Source organism: Argopecten irradians, unplaced genomic scaffold, assembly GCF_041381155.1.
Source record: "Argopecten irradians isolate NY unplaced genomic scaffold, Ai_NY scaffold_0081, whole genome shotgun sequence".
NCBI lineage: Eukaryota > Metazoa > Mollusca > Bivalvia > Pectinida > Pectinidae > Argopecten > Argopecten irradians.
The window spans coordinates 34499-58309 of NW_027187548.1; the positions used below are offsets into that span (position 1 = coordinate 34499).

Here is a 23811-nt window from a genome sequence, read left to right on the forward strand (position 1 = left end):
GACATAATTAACAATATACATTTACATTCAATCTCATGTGCCACATACCACTAGATATGTCTCTGGTTGACATCGCCCTGTCCTGGTTTTCTTCCTAGTCACAGTCATCAGTTATGTATGATATAAACTACAACAGACACACCTGTGTCATCAAAAGTCAAATATTCAAAATGTTGAGCTCATATATCATCAACGATAACCCGAATATTGCAGCATAAGTCGATTTACTCTGTGAAGTTACTGCACCGCTAAGTACCAATAAATCAGCAGCACCGCAACTGTAGTACTCCTAGTACACTGTGAACATAAATATCATTAGTTATATTTCTGAAACAAAAGCAGTCGGCATACAATCTAGTTAAGTAGATATGAATATTTTATTAATTCAGATAGGGTAGCATATAGACTAATGATCCAAAAACCTATTTGTTGAGGTTTCAAAGGAAACGGTTTCTTATCAAAGGGTGCATTTGTATTCAAAACCTCATCTTATCTAGTGTTTTGTGAAGTCTACGGTGAACAACGTTTTCATTGACAGAATGAATCTGTACTAATGATATACTTTAGGGTTGTAGATGACTGAAGCGACCAAATACGAAATGGTCTTATAAAAAATTGAAAAAAAACTAGTTATAGTATAAGATGAACAACTTCTTCAATAAATCAGATAATTTCAGGGTACTCACGAACACATCTGTACTCGACATCTAGATATTTGACTGTGCCTCTGCAAGGATCGCCATACACATTGTTGGACGCCGACAGACGACATTTTCTTAGGCCCTGACATTGGTCATAGACCTTGTAGAAGGACTTGCTTGAGGAACAATGCGTTGTCTTGATTATTTTACTGTAACAAATGTCGAGTTCAGAACGACCGTAGTTAGCTGACACAATGTCGAGTACTTCACCACTGCGGCAGGAAAGCGTCGTCTTCCGATTCTCACACGTGATACTGTGCCTGATATCTATGATAAAATGTTAGTTATTAGGATACATTTATCAATGAGGCTGTGACACAACATTACTGTCTTCATTGGAAATCTAATACTACACAAAAGAAATCAAACGAGATAGAAAGAAAATAATGACACTTGATACTATATTGACCAGAATTGTAATTGTTAAATGTTCCGGATTGTTATAACACTTGATGTACTATTACAGAAGAACAACTTACCAGCGGTCTCTATATCTTTCTTGCACATGTAGCGGATACTGAGGTATTTATAGGTTCCACGGCAAGGATCCCCGAATACATTGTTGGACGCTCGCACCTCACAGGAGCGGAGGCCATCGCAGGAGCTTCTTACTACATCGAAAGACTGTCTGGAGGAACAATGGGTGGTCCTAATGGTGATACTACTGCAGGGGCACGTGTCATAGTCAGAACGGCCATATTTAACTGTTACTATTTCAATAGTATATCCTGGACGACATCTCAGGTAAGCAGTTCGGTTTTCACATGCGATCGTTTTCCTTATGGGTGGGACAGAGTGTACCACTGAAAATCATAACCATTCACGTCACTTCAATTATACTTCAATGTACAGAAAAGGGAAAAGTTTCCTGTACTAAAGTCACTTAAATATACTTGTATTCATTTAGTAATGAAGACAAATTCAATGTACAAATAAGGGAAACTTTTACTGTACTAAAGTCACTTTACGTATATGTGTATCTTCTTAGTAGAGAAGACAAATTCAATGTACAGAGAAAGGAAACGTTTATTGTACTAAAGTCACTTTACGTATATGTGTATCTTCTTAGTAGGGAAGACAAATTCAATGTACAGAGAAAGAAAACGTTTATTGTACTTACGTCACTTCAATTATACGTGTCTCCCTTAAGTAGAGAAAACAAATTCAATGTGCAGAGACAGGAAACGTTGACTGTACTAAAGTCACTTTAATTATATGTGTAATCCTCTAATAGAGAAAACAAATTCAATATGCAGAGACAGGAAACGTTGACTGTACTAAAGTCACTTTAATCATATGTGTAATCCTCTAATAGAGAAGACAAATTCAATGTGCAGAGACAGGAAACGTTGACTGTACAAAAGTCACTTTAATTATATGTGTAATCCTCTAATAGAGAAGACAAATTCAATGTGCAGAGACAGGAAACTTTTACTGCACTTAAGTAACTTTAATTATATGTGTAATCCTCTAACAGAGAAGACAAATTCAATGTGCAGAGACAGGAAACGTTGACTGTACTATAGTCAATTTAATTATATGTGTAATCCTCTAATAGAGAAGACAAATTCAATATGCAGAGAGAGGAAACGACCCCAAGTAGCTGAAATATTTTAATTTATTTGATTTATTGTATATAGAAGCCTTAAGAGAATCGCTTCGCATGATCATATTGGCATTCGGATATAGTTATTTCCGTATCATATCGTTAACAATATGTATGAATTTAATGAAAAATGCTATATTAAATGATGAAACAACCTACAACTGATGTATATCGCATATTTTATACTTAATGATTAAGAAAAACTAATTAATCATTGCAATGAAAAGTCACTCATTTATCTGTAGCTAACTTCATCTTAAATTACTTACCTGACACTACAGCGAGTGTTAGAAAAACTAGACAGGTCTTCATTGTTAGGTCAAATGGCTGAGTGAAGACAAAATTTACATGCTGCTTAGCTTATATAGACAATATTAATGTTCACTCAACCGTGGATATGGAAATCAGAGACAGGTGAGCTGGAACACATTGGTGTTAAGGTGTTACGTCATGGGGAAATTAAAACAATTGTGTTAACAACAGGTAATCAGTTATACTGATTGAGTATAAATATGATAATTAGGGAAGTATATCAGTCAGAGTTCACACTGTTGATGGCATCAGCATTATGTATATAGACATTGATTTACATAGGTTTGATGAGAACCTGTTATTTAAGGAATAGATGCTGATTTTGTTGAGGTTATGAGGGTATAATGATAATGGAGCACGTGTAAATTATGTAACCCCGGCGAAGCCGGGTTACATAAAATTTACACGGGCTCCATTATCATTATACCCTCATAACCTCAACAAAATAAACATCTATTCCTTATATTTACAGTTTTTCAAGTAAATTAATATTATTAATTCCCGCGGCAGTTGCATATTTTTTATAAAAATACACATATTTTTTTCTCTCCCGTCATCGTCAACGAATTCGATTGAACAGCTGATTGGAATCGAGTCATTCATATGTTCCCGCCAAAAGTGGGGTCATGATCCCACGTTGCTACGCCATCGACTTTTCACGTTACAATAGAATCGACGCGCGTGTTGTGCTAACATTATGCACTGATAATGATAATACTAGAAAGCATGGTTATTGAGTCCATGTCAGTGCAAACTGTAAATATTTAGGTATATGTGTAGTGATTTAATTAATTATTAATTAACATAAACTGTTATCCTTGTTCTAATTTGAAAATCTGAAAATCACGAATAATTAAATTATCTTGGAATAGCGGTAGATTGATATTTCTTTGAATGATATAAAACCCAGGTTTGAAAAGTTAATATGGATAGTGATGTTGTAATGTATGTATATTTGATGACACCATAACACGCATGGACTGGTGGTAATTACCCATTAGATGCACTTTAAAAATTCTTCACCACGGACAGAGCAAAAACGGTAGTTGCGTCATTAGAATGGTTTGGTTTAGTTTATTAGTTAAGTATATCATAGACAACAATCAGGGTGATGTAAGGAGATGCCAGGTTTGATGGACGACGGAACAAAATCACCGACCAGCGGCCAGTGCCTAGCAACTGCCCCACATAGGATTTGAACTCTCAACCCAGAAGATTATCATATTAACATCGACTATGTCTATTCATATCCACTATGGAAACTTGGACGTCGTTTAGCTACAGTCGGCTTCAATCTATAACTGAGGGACATTTGATTATGGTGTTGCTTTACTGGCATTATGCCTAAGGTTATGTTTTATGTTTCTGATGGTATGTAACAAAACATAGCATTTGTTTTAACTCTGAATCAAAGATAGTAATAATATTGTTATTATATCATTACAATCTGGATATGATATAAGTTTACATTTGTATCTTAAAAAGGAAATTTCAATGAACTTAATTGCCCTAACAGTTATGAGTGGGTATGGATAGTGACATGTATATGTATGTTTGATCCAGTAACATAATTTACTATGTTTCTGCCATCACCTGGTTATTATTTATATAATTGCATTTTTAGGGATTTTACGAGTTAGATGAACATTTGTTTTATTTAATTTTACCTTTAAATGTACAACAGATGTCTTGGTGATGAACATTTTTTTTTTCGATGGAACACTTTTTATGATGTAATGAAGTAAAACACGTGAACAACGTTCATGATTATAACGTTTAGTCCCTGTCAACGTTTCTTTTAGATGTCTATATTTACATTCCATGTTGCATTCGCCTATATAAACTAGTAAACCAAATTGTAGTATATGCGAGTATGTCTGCAATTTACAGTGATGAGGTCTCTGTGTAGGAATACAAACAATGTAAACAAACATGGCCGCCAGTAAACAATAAACAAAGCTAGTAGCCTATCATCACATAGGATTTGTATTCGAAATAATTAAACTTTAAATTAAAAATGTTAGCATTAATAATGAAATTAAAATGGAAATCAAGACGAAAACATTTAAAATTGCAGTAATTACTATTTGGACGCTTTCCAAATACCAAATTAATTAAAACGTCATAAAAACATCGTCCAGCGTCTTAGAACGTCGTCTGCTACTGTGTCCGGAACACTGGAGGAAATTAAAAACTAGTCTACTTTGATTGGAAAACACAAGGAAAAATACAGCATGGGGCTTGAGTTGAGAGTTTTTCAAGGTACAATGTACCTGGCATGGTAAGCTTTTGACTGTTTGAAGTAGAATTACACCGTGTAATTTCGAGATAAACTCAGCTTAAACTGATGGAATGTTCAACTTGATTTAAGAACAATCACATCGTTTGAGCTTTACACAGCATAAAAATGTACTCAGCAATAGTGACGTGCCTTCCGAAAACAGAAATTAAATTGTAGTGTTTGTGAATTTTGATGATTAAAGGGGGATAACCCTTACTGAGTACACTAGACTCTACATCACTGCGAACGTCTTGGGGGAGGCGCTCGGAATGGTATTATGCCGAAGCTAGGCTAGACCGAAGAAAAACGACGACAGTACTAATGAGAACCAACTTTATCCAAAGAACTCATTGATTAATATCGACAGATATCTGACAGACTGATAGAAACATAAAGATTCATAAAAGCGAAACCAGGCACACTCAATATCCTACAAAACTATCATAGAAAAGTCAGATTTAAATAAGATTGCATCTTACCTTTCTAGTGGCACAAAATCCCATTATCCTACGTCAAAATATGTGGTTTAATAAATAAATCACTTTGTCTCTCGCGGAATAGAATTCCATCATCAGATAAAAATCACCTCAGCAGCGTCCTTCTCCAAGCGCTGATTCGGAACCACATCACTACTAGAGAAGGGAATCTACATTGCGCGATATTAACTGTCACATCAAGAGTTAAAATGTTTGAATATTATAAAAGTGTATTTTATTTTGTAGATTTTTTAGGTATTATTGCTAAAATAAAGTTTGATGTGGTATAAAATGCATTTTTGATTACTTTATTTATGATACCATGGGGAACTATATTATATCTGGAAAATATCCGCTGTTCCGGTATTTGTACCTGCTGACGTCAGCGATGTGACGAGCGGCAAATTTAAATGCATTATTAACGACGTTTCTTCAAAAAATAGTTGAATGTAAATACAAGCAATAAACAGTTACCAAATTGTAGTATATAGTCAATATGAATACAATTTGGGTGACAGATAAATAATCATGTCGCCCTAACGGGCGACATTCAATTTATAAATATAAATATATATATATAAATAACTAAACTTGTAACTAAGCGATTTCGTTGGTCCCTTGAGGTTCGTTATAACCGTCTATACAGTGTTTATAACTAAGCGATTTCGTTGGTCCCTTGAGGTTCGTTATAACCGTCTATACAGTGTTTATAACTAAGCGATTTAGTTGGTCCCTTGAGGTTCGTTATAACAGTGTATACAGTGTTTATAACTAAGCGATTTAGTTGGTCCCTTGAGGTTCGATATAACCGTGTATACATTGTTTATAACTTAGCGATTTGGTTGGGCCCTTGAGGTTCGTTATAACCGTGTATACATTGTTTATAACTAAGCGATTTAGTTGGTCCCTTGATGTTCGTTATAACCGTGTATACAGTGTTTATAATTAGCGATTTGTTATAACCGTGTATACAGTGTTTATAATTAGCGATTTATTTGGTCCCTTGAGGTTTGTTATAACTGTGTATACAGTGTTTATAACTAAGCAATTTAGTTGGTCCCTTGAGGTTCGTTATAACCGTGTATACAGTGTTTATTACTAAGCGATTTAGTTGGTCCCTTGAGGTTCGTTATAACAGTGTATACAGTGTTTATAACTAAGCGATTTAGTTGGTCCCTTGAGGTTCGATATAACCGTGTATACATTGTTTATAACTAAGCGATTTGGTTGGTCCCTTGAGGTTCGTTATAACCGTGTATACAGTGTTTATAATTAGCGATTTTGTTATAACCGTGTATACAGTGTTTATAATTAGCGATTTATTTGGTCCCTTGAGGTTTGTTATAACTGTGTATACAGTGTTTATAACTAAGCAATTTAGTTGGTCCCTTGAGGTTCGCTATAACCGTCTATACAGTGTTTATAACTAAGCGATTTAGTTGGTCCCTTGATGTTCGTTATAACTGTGTATACAGTGTTTATAATTAGCGATTTATTTGGTCCCTTGAGGTTCGTTATAACTGTGTATACAGTGTTTATAACTAAGCGATTTAGTTGGTCCCTTGAGGTTCGTTATAACCGTGTATACAGTGTCTATTACTAAGCGATTTAGTTGGTCCCTTGAGGCCCGTTATAACCGTGTATACAGTGTCTATTACTAAGCGATTTAGTTGGTCCCTTGAGGCCCGTTATAACCGTGTATACAGTGTCTATTACTAAGCGATTTAGTTGGTCCCTTGAGGCCCGTTATAACCGTGTATACAGTGTCTATTACTAAGCGATTTAGTTGGTCCCTTGAGGCCCGTTATAACCGTGTATACAGTGTCTATTACTAAGCGATTTAGTTGGTCCCTTGAGGTTCGTTATAACCATGTATACAGTGTCTATTACTAAGCGATTTAGTTGGTCCCTTGAGGTTCGTTATAACCATGTATACAGTGTTTATAACTATGCGATTTAGTTGGTCCCTCGAGGTTCGTTATAACTGTGTATACAGTGTTTATAATTAGCGATTTATTTGGTCCCTTGAGGTTCGTTATAACCGTGTTTTACTTATGTTTTTTAAATTTCCAAGATTCGTCATAATTGTTTAAGGCCAGAGACGTTGATGACTGAAGTGAATAAATCTAGACAGATCTTGCTTGAGCAAAAACAAATACCATCAGAAATATCTGTTCAAATATCAGTAAAAAAATGATATTTTTCAATACACTTTATTTTAACAGTTTATGACACTCCCATTATACCTGGCATCGACTACACACTTATAAAAGATTAAGTTACACTTTTTTTCATATGCTTTACGGAAACTTGTAGCGTTGACTACGTCATTAATATGATAATATGCTTATGTCAATAAAATGTCATAAATGTCGATTTATTCCTCATTGAGTAATAGTCAATGGCTTAAAAAGGGAAATGCTAAAATAGTGTTTACTAAACATGAAAATAAAAACATCGATTATCACGACAAATTCACACAATACTGCCTTTTTACTTACTCACAAGTGTATCTGGAAGATAAAATAAGTTAAAGGCAATTTATAATTAATAAAATATTGATCGGTAAATATATTAACATATATTCATTTAAGTGACCATACATGCCAAACTGAATCTTTCCCTTGTTACTTGTTTGCAGTTTGTGTCAATTAGACCTTCCTGTTATGCAATTTAACATTTCACAGTGTTATTATGACACGAGGAATTCGTTGTCGTGAGCGATGTTACATAGAAACAATCCCAAGCTATACTAAATAACAGAACAAATGTTTATTTGTTGTTTTGCATTTAACTAAAAGTACGTGGCCATGAAGCTTTATTATAAAAAGTAAGCATACAATAAGACGACTTTTAGTCAGAAAATACGTTAACGTGATCTATATTTTATATATTACTTTAACTTCTACTCATTTAAAAACAATGTACATGTACATGGCTAATAGCAAAACAAACCACTCGACATGAAAAGATATTTAAAAGTGTATCAATTTTTGTTGAAGACAAATAAGTGTGAGTGGTTGCTTTGAACTAAATATCATCATACGTAGGCAATGTTTATTCGAGTGAATTTCCAGAAATATTGATTAGATTGATATAATAGATAATGAAGTGTCACGTGGAGATCAATACAAAGCAAACATTATAAAATAAGTATCATATCTAATATAAAAATTAAGGATCATTGATTGGGCCCATATGGTGTTATACCGCCCTGGTAAAATATCAAAATGCGCCCTCGGTCACTATTACACTTACCAGGGAGGTAAAACATATTATAGAATTCAGTAAAGGTCCATAAGCTTATATATCTCTCAGATAATGAGTTTTATGAAAATGGAACATCCGATGAACCATCATGACTCCTAATGTTCAAACAGAATTATTTTTAAGAAATGTCTTGCGTGATATGGAAAAAAGTTCAATCTAGACTGTTGTCTGACAGATATGGTAATGACGTGTATCAAAGCATCATTCGTTACATACACCGCAAAATAATGAAATACATTTTACATTTTGTCACCAATAACTATGTAGGGACAAAACGGTAAGGTAACCGTAACAGTGTATACAAAAAGACAAAACGTAAATGTAATAGTGATTATCTATATAGGAGACACTGGTGTATGTACAGGTCCTCGGGTATATCTTGATATCACAAGAAGACACTGGATTACCGCTGTTAGCCATGCCCAAGATAATAACTATTCTATCATGAACCAAGGTCACAGGCCAATACACACAAAATACCCACCAGTCACATCATGGTTCACCGCGTATTAAGCGAAAGTAGGAATTACCTCGTTATAAAAATAGCGTAACTTGTATCCCAGCCATGACGAAAGAGAGAACACACCTAGTCATCGAATGTAGTTTTTGTGAATATCATCAAAGTATTAAGAATTCACTTCGTTACCGTATGATTCAAAATCATGTAACAGTAACTGTTGGAGAAAAATATGAGTAAATTATTTACGATTATTTAAAACATCATATTTAAGATGGCGACGATTCTCTCCTCCACTTCGGGATGGCGCTAAGGTGACAATTTACGTCTTCTTACCTCGGCTTCCAAGGTACTTGTCCATAATGAGTAATTTCCTATTATTGAAAATCATATTGTTTTTGTAAATTCCTTTGATTAAATACTCCCTAATCCCATTTCTGTTGATCATGGTGAACGTACATGGATATTTGTCAGTTTAATTGGACCATTGTTTTGTATCCTTATATCTCAGTTCAAGTATTCGAAGCGTTTAGCATGGATACATCTTGATATGAATGATTCAATATGATCAGAGTTTAACATGCAATTATGCTAAGTGTGTATTTGCTGAATGGAACAAATGTAATTTTATTTTCCGATAAATATAATGTATACATCTACATCTACACTACATATGCATTCACCAATAGTTGTTCAGTGTCACCTTCAAAAACGGGAATGTTCACTATTTGTTTAATCTCTTAATAGATTAGTATCTCTATTCAAGGTATAGAATATGTTATGTACACATGATTCATGTCATGGTTCATCGCGTATAAAACGAAAGTAGGAAAAACCTGCTTCTAAAAATAGGTAAAAACACCTACGCTATGTAAAGATGGTATCGCACATACAGATCATTTGTAAGCGTCACTAAATGTACATCATCTGATTCGGTTACCGTCCAGAGTTTAACTACACAAAACCCTGTTTTTTAGACCATAGATAACAAAACGACCATATCGTATTATGTATTTTAGAATTAGCTTGCATAACTTTTCTGTTAAAATGGTATACTACAACTATCAGAGAGTCATTTTAACAACAATGTAAATATAAAAACTAAATAAAAACCTTAGTCATTCGTATTGATTTACATTTGATTACATGTAATTTACAATATTATGTCAGTATTGTAAGAAAATAAATTGTGACATGTTTTGTTTAAAAATCCTACTTCTTCTTAACCCCTGAGTTGATTATAACCATCCTTGATAGGAAAGATAATTGGGTGAATACAATCATATATATAATTTAGTTTCATATTTTACACTCATTTCTATTGCTTAGAAGTTTGATGTTACTTTTCCATAGACCGCAGGAATTGAACTTTGAGCATATAACGTCATACATGCAAAACGTTTTCGCGGGGAATTTTAAAAGAGATCATTAGTGAAATCAAACTATTGTCTAAGATGTCAATACGCAACATCTTCATTTGTTTTATTTTAAAAGTAAGGAAAATTAAAAAAAATGACTAATTTTCATTGACCCTTCACGTATATGAAATAATCTCCTTCCATTATGATTTCTATGACTTCATAAACCCAAAAGATATTGAGAATATTGCTTGAATAAACACAGTAGGTATGACCACTTCGAACTGAGAGGTGGGTCTCCAAAACGGAAACATTGTTGCAATTTTGCTTTAAATCTCTACTCCTCTTGACCTCTTACAACAATGGTGGGGATTGGGAATTCCGATTGTTGAAAAATTTGCCGCTATGATATCTTATACGTTGTGTTTTCGGCCTTTAGTTTTTTGTCAGATGGCCGTTACATTCCATGGGTCTCTCGTTAAGGGTTACGATGACTTACGATCACTACACCCATGGATATTTCATAGGAAACTGAAGGTTCTGTATGCGACATCATAAGGTAATTATGTAGTCTGATCTTTTTTTTGCATCGAAATAATAGAATCATGATCCGTTGTAGACTTTGAAGTCTGTATTAGCATGTGATCGGTCAGTTTTTTTTTCCGAAACGGCCTTCAGTATTAATATGATATATCCAAGTTGTGTAGAGATATTAAGTGGTCTTGAAACATGGAAATCGAGGATGATGTAACATAGACACAGGATATATGAAATAAAATTCAATTTTGAAAACGAAACATAAAGTTGATAAAACATGGTACTTGCTATCTCGGTAAGTACATCAAATATCTAATTAAAAAATAATAATTCTTACACGATAACGAGATTTATTTTAATAATGTAACTGACCAAACAAAACGATATTCCATAAATTGTTTGAGAAAGAAAAATGACTATTCTATACATATTTATATTTCACAGGAATGTGACTATTTTGATTAATGGTACAAATCTACTGTTACATTATTATGTATATCTTATCATACTATACAGATAACAAATACTGTGGAATTGGTCTTAATATCTCACCACAGGAATTGTATACTATCCAAGTCTGTTGCAAGTGTTGAGTTGTTAGTGTAGGGTTATACAACATGGCTGTTTATATTTAAATCAAAGTACATATACCGCTTAAATAGTCAGACGTTAAAATATGTTTGTTATTAACATTGATTCAGAATTAGTTGTCATATTTTTGACATGCATTGGGTGTTATAGCATAACCAATAGTGCCCGTTAGATATGCTTATATTTATAATGATATAGTCATACCCGTTATAAAAAGAAAAAGGATGAAAAGTAAATTATGAAAATAAAAGTTATACGCTTGTATAGTGAAAACTATCATTTGATGTAACAGCCAGTGTTTGGCGGAAAAGAGTTAAATTCTTTCAACTTCCGGTGTATTGCCACGGACAACAGACTAAGCAATAACAGTAGATGGAATAGTCTCATTGATAAAACGGGATATACAATGATAAGTACAACATTTCAATCTATTTCAAATATTTTCATTTAATCATTGAAGTCACTATTTTTTAATTTCATCGCGGTATGAAAGAAATTAAAAAATAGTGACTTCAATGCTTATAATTAATTTTCCAGGCTACTTTATCAAATGAAATACGTTTACATGTACGATTCCATTGATTTTTCCAAGGAATTATTTTTCCAAATCGATACGCAACGTCAATGTTTCTATAGTGACGTCACGATAACGTCGGGTTTCCGCGCCATTCTCGGATTTTTTTTTTCATCGTGGAATGAAAAAAATGAATAGGCCAATCAGAAAGCCAGAAACAAAGAGAAAATTAATTATAAGAATATATTTCCATATTAATCAGTTTTCAGAATATTCTTCAGTGAGTTATCATACCGACGTAAAACTCGGTCATTAATTCTTGACCTTTTGAACTCTGATTGTGGTATTAGTACGTCAGAGCCCAACTGCCAATTTAAAAACTGGAAAATATCATACATTGGGGTTAGTAGCATCATGTAGGTACTGTGCAGTGAACATGTAAATACGATACAGTGGTAATCCATATTTGGCGTTACTTAGTGCGTTGTAAAGGCAAAAAACGAAAGTAGGAATTACCTTGTTCTGTTTATAGTGTAGCTCATATGGAGACCAGCCTTGTTTACTCTAATTTAATTATATAGACTTAGACATTGATAGATAACGTTGTTGTTTCTTGGATTGTTGTTGTGGATGAAAAAATGACAGTTAATTGATTAATTACTACGATACTCCAGTCACATACGTCACATTAACAATACATAGTTTATAGGTACTGGTTGATCTGTCCAACCTGACGGGACGGGCGAGTCTATGTTACCTTGGTATCCAAAGTGACGATTTACATCCAGTCATAGACCGCCGTATACTGGAGGAATCATAAAGGTAGGTTTCAGCTGAGGATTTCTACTTTCCAAAACACTAGACACTTGAGCACTTTCACAAATGATTTTTTTTTTCTTTCGTAGAATGATGAACAATCATGTTGCTCTTTCAACAATTGCATTGTTAAGATTCCTTAATTATTTGTATGTTTGATTTCTGGTCATGTGTGAATTTTGGCCAATTTGAATCACTTACAGAACATCATCCTCTATTTCCTAGGATTATGATCACTTACGACCTCTACAGCCCCACGCTTTGTCCTTTCAAAACTGAAGGCTTTTTATGCGACATCGGATAACCAAAACGGTACATTTACGGCAATGAAGATGATCGTTGCTCTTCAAAAAGGTCTTTACATGCCTGTGATTGGTCAGTTTTTGTTCTGCTGAATTGCCTTCAGTTTTGCTATGACGTGTTCGAGGGGTGTAAAGTAAACAGTGTAAGTGATCGTAACCCTTTGATGATAGAATGTGGAATCTCGGTTATCTCGATAATAATCCATGTCTTCTAAATAAAACATTTAAAACCTCCAGACCTTTTAAGGATTTGTCCCCATGGACATCTTCTCATTTTGAGAAAAAGTAAGAACTAATATTTTAAAATCAAATCTGTATATCTACATTTTTACATTAAGACATAAAAAATCGGCTTGTGTTCAAATAATATGCTGCTATCTTCTCTCCGAGTACGGAACAAAAATTTTTAAGGTCATAAAGTTTATCTTTTTGGGTGTGGCAATTATATTATATGATTTGTCAATCCCATCTATATTTTTGTATATTAACCTGGATGTTTACATTCAAGAGAAGTGAGGTTAGATGGTATTGGAAAATAACAATGCGCGTTTTCTGTGAAAGCTATTTCAGAGTGTAAATGAATGTTTTGGACCCATCGGCAATGACCTTATAGTCTCACATATAACCATTTGTAGTTATTCAACTGTTTTGTATTGATCCATCTCCATGAAATCTAAACATTTTATATATTGATACACATTATATGGATATAACATACGTAGTACTTTAATTACAGGATGCAGATATAACAAAGATGAGTGACCAGGGTGAGGAGTACCAGAGATCTTGGATACTTTACCAGTATCTAGACTGGTGGATAGGTAGTGAGGAAATAGTGGATATCAGGAGGAAAGGGGTAGATATACAGGAAAACGTAATCAACGCTGATAAAGACCTCATGCATGACAAATATATGACCGGTAGCAGGAGTGAAGGATTCGACATGAAAGGTTCAGACGGTGACTTCATGTTTATTGATAGAAACGTAGTAGTGTTGTGTCCTGACCAGATGAACAGTTTACCACCAAACCGAGATGATAAATCAGTTTTGTGGATGAGACCAGCTAATAGTAGGCCTGGTTATGTAACATTAGAAGTTGTTTATCTTGGGGGCCAGGTTAATACGGAATTTCATTACGCAATAGTGGAAGATCAAGAAGATCAGAAAGATCGATATTTCCTGTCAAGTGAAAAGTTTAAACAAAATTTAGTTAAAGCGATAGGTCATATCCTAAAGATTAGCACTGAAACGCACGGACCCGCTGCCACATTTCATGCTTGCAATGTTGACATGGATTATGCTGGTTCTTTCAAATGTCTTCATTGGCCCAAAGAAGCAAGTGAATGGGTGATTAGACCACGCCTCCATGGATGGCCAGATCAATCTTTGAAAGACGAGATCGTACATGATGGCTGTTATCTAGTCCCTAAGGGAGATATAACGTCACCCGACACATTCCTGCAATGGAGCATATCGTTTGCAACTGCTGAAAGGAAGCTCGTTTACTCTCTCAATCGTGTACAGTTTTTAGTGTATGGTCTCCTGAAGTACTTCCTCAAACAAATATCTGACACGTTAAAAGAGATCATCGGCGATACTGATATTCTATCATCATATATAATGAAAACTGTTGTATTCCATGCAGTTGATAAAACGCCTTGTTCATTATGGCAAGAGAAACACACATTTATCTGCTTCATGTTGTGTTTAAACATTTTGATAACCTGGGTAAAGGCTGGACATTGTCCGAATTACTTTATCCCAACTAACAACATGTTCCTTGGTAAATTTCACAGAGGAAATCAACAGAAACTTCTTCATTTCCTGCTAAATCTACATGATATGAAATGGGCATGTCTCTCAGTTGGAACCTTTATGCAACCAACTATAGGAGATGTCGTTGATAGACTTTGTAATGTAACACATGGACGTCTATCATTTCTGCCATCTCTATCAGAAAGCGAACGCGATTTAGAATTATTCAATTCTGCACGACAATACGATGCTACCTCGGCATCGCTCCCGGTATCATTAACACTCCTAAGTAAGACAAAGACGGAGAATAATGAATTCTTAGCCTACGTCACTACAACACACTCACTTTCAAATGTAGCGATGGACAAATTTCGTGAACATACGGCATGTAGAGGGAATAAAGAGAAATACAAATATTTAAGGAAATGCAAGATATTTCTATCACCTGGTGCCTCAGTGTGTACAAGTCCAGGACTGCTGGGATTGGCAACGTATTACTATCAAACTGGAAACTACACAAAAACATTGGACATATGTCGGCACAGGATCACATCATTTAAAATATGTTGTCCTCCAATCAACAAGGATATGAAGAAGTATGTAACTCTGTTCTGTGGCCGTGGTTATACTCTGTTCGCAAAATTTAAAGAAGCATATGCATCCCCAATATTTATACCCCACGATTGTTTATATCCATCAGAAATATACCAGATCACCAAAATCCAACGCGGAGATTGTCTGCCAATTCCCTCGCTCCCATACTCCGTTTTCCTGTCTTTTCTGTATTACAACGAACTAGGAGACACCAAAAGACGTGATGCAGCAGTGCTTGACCTCCGAATCATTAAGTATGATGAAAGCCGTGGATCTTCTGTTCTGGATAGTGTCTGGATTGTCCATAATATGTTGGGATTCTGTTACGAAATAGCTGGAGACACACAGAGGGCACTCATAGAATACAGAAACTCAATAGCGTGTAGCAGCGAAGTAACACAATTCATGAACAATGCAAAAGAGAGAATAGATCGTTTATAGTCATCATTTAACGAAAACTAATGAGAAGGACTCTTTGTCGTTTGGTTTACGGAGGTAAGTTGAGGAATGGCCAAGTATGTTTACGTTGGTGTCTGATGTCAAGTATGTTTACGATGGTGTCTGGTGCCAAGTATGTTTACGTTGGTGTCTGATGTCAAGTATATTTACGATGGTGTCTGGTGTCAATTATGTTTACATTGGTGTCTGGTGTCAAGTATGTTTACGATGGTGTCTGGTGCCAAGTATGTTTACGTTGGTGTCTGGTGTCAAGTATATTTACGATGATGTCTGGTGTCAAGTATGATGACGTTGGTGTCTGGTGTCAAGTATGTTTACGTTGGTTTCTGGTGCCAAGTATGTTTACGTTGGTGTCTGGTGTCAAGTATATTTACGATGATGTCTGGTGTCAAGTATGATGACGTTGGTGTCTGGTGTCAAGTATGATGACGTTGGTGTCTGATGTCAAGTATGTTTACGTTGGTTTCTGGTGCCAAGTATGTTTACGTTGGTGTCTGGTGTCAAATATGTTTACGATGATGTCTGGTGTTAAGTATATTTACGTTGGTGTATGGTGTCAAGTATGATGACGTTGGTGTCTGATGTCAAGTATGTTTACGATGGTGTCTGGTGTCAAGTATGATGACGTTGGTGTCTGATGTCCAGTATGTTTACGATGGTGTCTGGTGTGAAGTATGTTTGCGTTGGTGTCTTGTGTCAAGTATGTTTACGATGGTGTCTGGTGTCAATTATGTTTACATTGGTGTCTGGTGTCAAGTATGTTTACGTAAGTGTCTTGTGTCAATTATGTTTACATTGGTGTCTGGAGTTGAGTATGTTGGCGTTGGTGTCTGGTGTCAAGTATGTTCACGTTATTGTCTGATGTCAAGTAGGTTTACGTTGGTGTCTGGTGTCAAGTATGTTTACGTTGGTGTCAGGTGTCAAGTATTTTTACGTTGGTGTCTGGTGTCAAGTATGTTTACGTTGGTGTCTGGTGTCAAGTATGTTTACGATGGTGTCTGGTGTCAAGTATGTTTACGTTGGTGTCTGGTGTCAAGTATGTTTACGTTGGTGTCTGATGTCAAGTATGTTTACGTTGGTTTCTGGTGTCAAGTATGTTTACGATGGTGTCTGGTGTCAAATATGGTTACGTTGGTGTCTGATGTCAAGTATATTTACGATGGTGTCTGGTGTCAATTATGTTTACATTGGTGTCTGGTGTCAAGTATGTTTACGATGGTGTCTGGTGCCAAGTATGTTTACGTTGGTGTCTGGTGTCAAGTATATTTACGATGATGTCTGGTGTCAAGTATGATGACGTTGGTGTCTGGTGTCAAGTATGTTTACGTTGGTTTCTGGTGCCAAGTATGTTTACGTTGGTGTCTGGTGTCAAGTATATTTACGATGATGTCTGGTGTCAAGTATGATGACGTTGGTGTCTGGTGTCAAGTATGATGACGTTGGTGTCTGATGTCAAGTATGTTTACGTTGGTTTCTGGTGCCAAGTATGTTTACGTTGGTGTCTGGTGTCAAATATGTTTACGATGATGTCTGGTGTTAAGTATATTTACGTTGGTGTATGGTGTATGGTGTCAAGTATGATGACGTTGGTGTCTGATGTCAAGTATGTTTACGATGGTGTCTGGTGTCAAGTATGATGACGTTGGTGTCTGATGTCCAGTATGTTTACGATGGTGTCTGGTGTGAAGTATGTTTGCGTTGGTGTCTTGAGTCAAGTATGTTTACGATGGTGTCTGGTGTCAATTATGTTTACATTGGTGTCTGGTGTCAAGTATGTTTACGTAAGTGTCTTGTGTCAATTATGTTTACATTGGTGTCTGGAGTTGAGTATGTTGGCGTTGGTGTCTGGTGTCAAGTATGTTCACGTTATTGTCTGATGTCAAGTAGGTTTACGTTGGTGTCTGGTGTCAAGTATGTTTACGTTGGTGTCTGGTGTCAAGTATGTTTACGATGGTGTCTGGTGTCAAATATGTTTACGTTGGTGTCTGGTGTCAAGTATGTTTACGTTGGTGTCTGATGTCAAGTATGTTTACGTTTGTTTCTGGTGTCAAGTATGTTTACGATGGTGTCTGGTGTCAAATATGGTTACATTGGTGTCTGGAGTCGAGTATGTTGACGTTGGTGTCTGGTATCAAGTATTTTTTTGTTGGTGTCAGGTGTCAAGTATGATGACTTTGGTGTCTGATTTGTAGCATGTTTTCGTTTGTGTCTGGTGTCAAGTATGTTCACGTTATTGTCTGATGTCAAGTAGGTTTACGTTGGTGTCTGGTGTCAAGTATGTTTACGTTGGTGTCTGGTGTCAAGTATGTTTACGTTGGTGTCTGGTGTCAAGTATGTTTACGTTGATTTCTGGTGTCAAGTATGTTTACGTTGGTGTCTGGTGTCAAGTATGTTTACGATGATGTCTGGTGTCAAGTATATTTACGTTGGTGTCAGGTGTCAAGGATGTTTACGATGGTGTCTGGTGTCAAATATGTTTACGTTGGTTTCTGGTGTCAAGTATGTTTACGTTGGTGTCTGATGTCAAGTATGTTTACGTTGGTTTCTGGTGTCAAGTATGTTTACGATGGTGTCTGGTGTCAAATATGTTTACATTGGTGTCTGGAGTCGAGTATGTTGACGTTGGTTTCTGGTATCAAGTATGTTTTTGTTGGTGTCTGGTGTCAAGTATGATGACTTTGGTGTCTGATTTGTAGCATGTTTTCGTTTGTGTCTGGTGTCAAGTATGTTAACGTTTTAGTCTAGTATCCAACATGTTAACGTTGGTGTCTGGTGTCAAGTATGTTAACGTTGGTTTCTAGTGCTGTTGCCCACTATCATTAAATTTTTGTCTTCTTAATTTGTGTTACAACATCAGTTGTGATACTTTTCAATAGCTAAAAATAATGCTTTTATATCAAAAACATATCCAAATATCAGATATTGTGTTTGATATACGACATTGTCACCGCTGTTCATTTGACTATACATGTAGGTATGCCCATCAGAAGGATAAAACAACAACAATAGTCTGTCGAAAGAATCCAGATAGGATTGCTAAACATTAACTGTTTATGTGTAATTTTGTCTATTAATGTAATATACATTGTGGAATTGAAGATGGAAGATTGATATAAATAACAATAGATAGTTTCATTCATTGTGTAAAGTATTTATTGTTCTATACCTCTTTTTTGTAGTTTCTATGTAGAACCACGGTAGCCGAGTGTTAAGATTATAAGACTCTTTCATATGTGGAATGAAGGATAGGGATATTCTACCCGAGGGTCACAAAATGTAGTAAAACCCGAGGCTTGCCGAGGGTTTTGCAACATTTTGTGATACCGAGGGTAGAATATCCCTATCCTTCATATCCACTTATGAAAGAGTATTTTTCTTTCATACCTCGACGTTTTATTGCAATTTTACAACTATAATATCCCGCCATTTTGAAATAATTCGAAGAAATACACGACTGAAAGACAATTTTTCATACATGAAAATTTACGTGATACTTTCAACAAAAATTCCGTTGTTTGCATCTTTAAAAGTAAAACCAGTCAAGTTTGTGAAAAAAAATGTTAAAATTTTACCGAGGAAATAGAAATTTTGTTGACGCTGTGACCTCACGAGGCTTTATTGCATGGGTAGCCATGCAATACAGCCTCAGGCGGCATGAGTGTATTGCCCTAGACCAGCCAGTATTACACCCGTGGGTATGAAAGAAATAATAATTGATCTTTTCGTACACTGTTCTAAATCAAAATAAATAATGAGTACCTGGTTACCCTAATTGAGGATCGTTTGCTTAATGTAATGTAATAATATATAAAATTATATTACACATGATTCATGTGTCTATTTTGGCTCTTAATCTATTTATTTAGGTTCAATAATTATGTGTGTGATAGGGAATGCACTCATTGTTACCAGTGATATCTGTAGAATGTGAAATTACCATTTTAGATTATATAACATATGTATAAATCCATGTGCTTGAATCCTGTTGAATAATTGTCTACATTAAACAGTTTTCCATAACTTTGCGTCGTAAGTTCAAACAGGGTAGATACCAAGTACTAACAGGTGTTTGGTGTTTTTACTCCTGATACTTCAAAAACACTTCCTAAAATGACGCTGACTGTATATGGGTCGTTAACCCAATCGAACTAAACTAAATCAAATTATATTGTAGTTTGCTGGTTTGATTTCTAAAAATTGATACCATTAAAGGATGGTTCCAAGTTAAATTTTTTTTAAATCAATTTTATAAGTAAAACATTCCTGTTACCAAAATGTTCACTTCATATTTGTTAGATAATTAGATCATATTTTCACAACATGAAACTATTTTGTATTCTAAATGTTTAAAGTGTGGCGGGAAATGATAAACATCAGATATAGGGTGTTAAAAGCCCATTATGCTTTTGCAATATATTTATTCTAAAAAATACCAAATTCTACTTCATGATAAAATTAATTTATTGATGACAAAATGAGTTAATGTACAATGCTATAATAAAAACTTGTAATTAAGATGAAGAAATACTCATAATTCCTCGAGCTACTATCATTGACTATGATATATTCCTTTTAGTTGTATATCATTTATTAAATTTGACAATATTAAAAAAGTCACATTCTTTAAATTCGTAAAATAAGTGATCCGTGAACGAGATTAATAGCGAGAGAAAATGGAAATCGTGAAACACGTGAAACAGTAATCACTGGTATAAGTCTCTGTATTTAGAATGAACTCAAGTGTGAACAAAACTATCTAAATTGAATTTATTATGGGTGTTTGTAGAATTCTGAAAAAAACATAATGAGACTTAATGTCTAGAAACATTGACCTATTTTGTTTGTAAGTAAAACAGGGTCAGGATTTACCTATTCTGGATTATACATTATGTCGACATTGTTACAACTTTGTCATATAAATATACGTGCTTGTCTTGTATAATGTTATCGTTTTTGAATGAGTGAAATGTGTTTTGTAGATAGACAATTAATGCTATTTTTATCATGTTAAATATTAATTAAGTTTTAAGTTATATCAGCTTGGTTGGATGTATCGATATGATAAGGTGAAATTTACTTGAATAGAAAATAATCCTCCGGGATGGAGGGACTACAGTATGTTAAAATACTAACTTGTTCAGGGTCTAACTATAAGACTATAGTAGATTGGGATAATAAATGTATAGCGACATTCTCAAAGCTATATTTTCAGATTTAATTTTGTTCTTAGATATATTTACTGTATAGTTTTGTCTCTGATACTGAAACCAAATCACCAGACTTCATCTCCAAGTTATATACTATAGATTTACTGTATGGTCTTGTTTCTGATACTGAAACCACATCACAAGAGTCATATTTAAGATGTTTTTTTACGGATAACAGTAGATACTTTGATGAGAATTAATTTATGATATCAACAAATTATTTAGATGTTCGAACATTTTGCAACATTCAATCAAAGAAAATGTTTGTTACATTAACAAATTTAAAATTAAGATAACGTAGGTACTTATATTTGCTTTATTTATATAAATATACTTTTATAGAATATATATACAATCGCGATGGCATAACGTTGTATCAATATATTGGTTCGAGATACTTCGGTTGATTTTTGTGTTTCCTGCTGATTTACAGAAACAACATTACAAATGTTGAATAGACTGTAATTGATTACCATAGTAAATAGTTTTTAGTATAATATATCATTATCTGTGATATTATAAGGTAATATATATTGTGCTCAAAAAATGTTTAAAGTTGAAAATTAACTTAATTCTCAAAAAGTAAAATTACATTCTGGGACCATTAAATCAGACTAGGTTGATAATTAGAGAAAGAAAGTCATTTCCCAAGACAATTGTTTTGATAGCATGCAATATTGCTTTTTTATTGATGGTTGTTTTGATATATAATTTTGTAATTAATGAATCCGAAGCTAATTTATGTCTTATTGTTATGTACTGCCATCTATGTAATGGTAACATAGATATAGAATGATGTACATCTTAATTGACTGCTTGTCGTTATATATCATTACGTACTTTACCGAGTTAATTTCTTTATTTCTTACCTGTTGGCATTGACTGCAAAAACAGTAAAATGCTATATTTAGAAGCATTTTGTAATGCTATTTTCCCAAAGCACGTGTCATGAAGATATTCTGAAGATTCATGAAGATAATGCTTGACCGATATGATCAATATCTCCGACGAAATCAAAAATATTTTGACTATGTTTTATGAAGTGTGAATATTAAATTCTTTGAAAAAAGACTGAATTGTCACATTTTATATTTTCAGTTTATTAAATAACCAAGTTCTATCGAGAGTTGTTCTTCCTTACACCCGTTTAGATCTCTGTTACTGATTAAACTAAAGGAATATTAGTCAACTATTGTTTGATCTGTTTGATTCTAACGTAATGCTACATTCAACTCAAATTATTTAAATATCTTGAAACATTTCTGTGATAGGTTTAACAAATAGTTCCGAATAGTTGTAGGTAGGTGGTATCTTATTCGTTATGGAGGACCTATTTATCTGATCCGAGATAAATTTATACGGCCTAACTAAATTAGTGAACTAAATAAAAAATGGAATAAAAAAAGGACAATTTAAACTTCACAGCCTCTCAGTTAACTAAATACAAATTGAATAATATTTCGTTATTGAAAAGGTTCTGCATGATAAAAAACAATTATTTTGTTCTAATAATTTATTTTGACCAATTTTTGTAAATTATCACATTTCCTTTTTGGAATAAGTTTTCTTTATTTGAAGTTAACTATAACATTTTTTCTGTGACCAGGAGTGGTTTTATTTACGAGTCTACTACGTTTGTGTCACTGAGTATGTAGAACATAATAAGATTCTGTGAATGTTGACGTACAACAGTGTGATAAATATAAGTCAAACCGTGAATCTAAATAAAAATATAATTTCATGTCATTTTCTGGTTCAAGTTTCATAGTTTTATATTTTGTCTTTTGATTTTATAACATGTGTTTATAATCGACATTGTGTACGAGGAAGTAAACGTCCGAGTTAGATCTCCGTTGTGATAAACTAACATTTAACTGTTAGCCATACAATGGTCAGAATCTGGCTGGGTTTTAATTTTAGTACAAGGATAATTTTCAGTTCTATTTATATATCTTCAGCAATAAAATAAGACAGAAATGAAAAAAAGTTCAAATACACTATGGATATGTAAACGATAATAGTTTTGCTTTGAGATTCTGGAACAAAATCAGATCAAAACTTTTAAAATTAAATTTGTGGGTTTTTTTAAAAAAGAGATACAGACATAAGGATGGTTATTTTGTTAATCGTGGTTTAAAATGATTTGACCAATCAGGCAAAAACCTTCAAGTCATTATATTACACTGCAATGCAATTGGTGTCTTTTTGCATTTTTTATTTAGAATAAATTTCGTTTTCATATTGCATATCTTAAGAGCCATTAACGTTAACGATTAATTATGGTACATGTACTTCTCCATTCTGATCAGTCCATGGTTTTCCAGAGTTTTCATATTGACATATACAAAAGAAAGCATTTCTAATATCAACGAGTAATGTTTTATCTCTGGTTTTTAGTCAAGGACTGATCTTTAAAATAAATTTCAGTTTGTATGTGAGAAAAAGAGAGGAGGGAGAAGCGAAGTTATACTTTTGAACAATACATAAAACAGTAACTTAAAATAAATTCTGGCTACTGTACGCGCCAGGCTAGTCGGCAAAAAAGTATTTGTGTTCGAGTTGTTATATAGAAGT

General features: G+C 34.2%; 2 protein-coding genes across 7 annotated transcripts in view; one reads left to right on the forward strand and one right to left on the reverse strand.

The window, feature by feature from the left end:
* LOC138311662 (L-rhamnose-binding lectin CSL3-like) lies at nt 1–2635 on the reverse strand. The gene is made up of 4 exons (XM_069252927.1): nt 2577–2635; nt 1181–1504; nt 687–968; nt 1–297 (listed from the first exon to the last, which is right to left on the reverse strand). The coding sequence occupies exons 1-4, from the start codon at nt 2617–2619 to the stop codon at nt 290–292; spliced, it is 657 nt and encodes a 218-aa protein (XP_069109028.1). The 5' UTR covers nt 2620–2635; the 3' UTR covers nt 1–289.
* Nucleotides 1314–23811, forward strand: part of LOC138311660 (uncharacterized) — a 27373-nt gene continuing 4875 nt past the window's right edge. For 3 of the 6 annotated variants that reach the window (XR_011206718.1, XR_011206717.1, XR_011206716.1), the window contains exons 1-3: nt 9215–9452; nt 12813–12925; nt 13958–16066. Coding sequence is in view for 3 of the 6 variants with exons in the window: in XM_069252923.1 (XP_069109024.1) it covers nt 13976–16012 (2037 nt within the window). In the remaining 3 variants the exon portion in view is untranslated. Of the gene's footprint in view, nt 1446–9214; nt 9453–10900; nt 11021–12812; nt 12926–13957; nt 23777–23811 lie in introns of those variants that run through there. The other 3 variants (XM_069252924.1, XM_069252923.1, XM_069252925.1) reach the window with 3 other exon arrangements.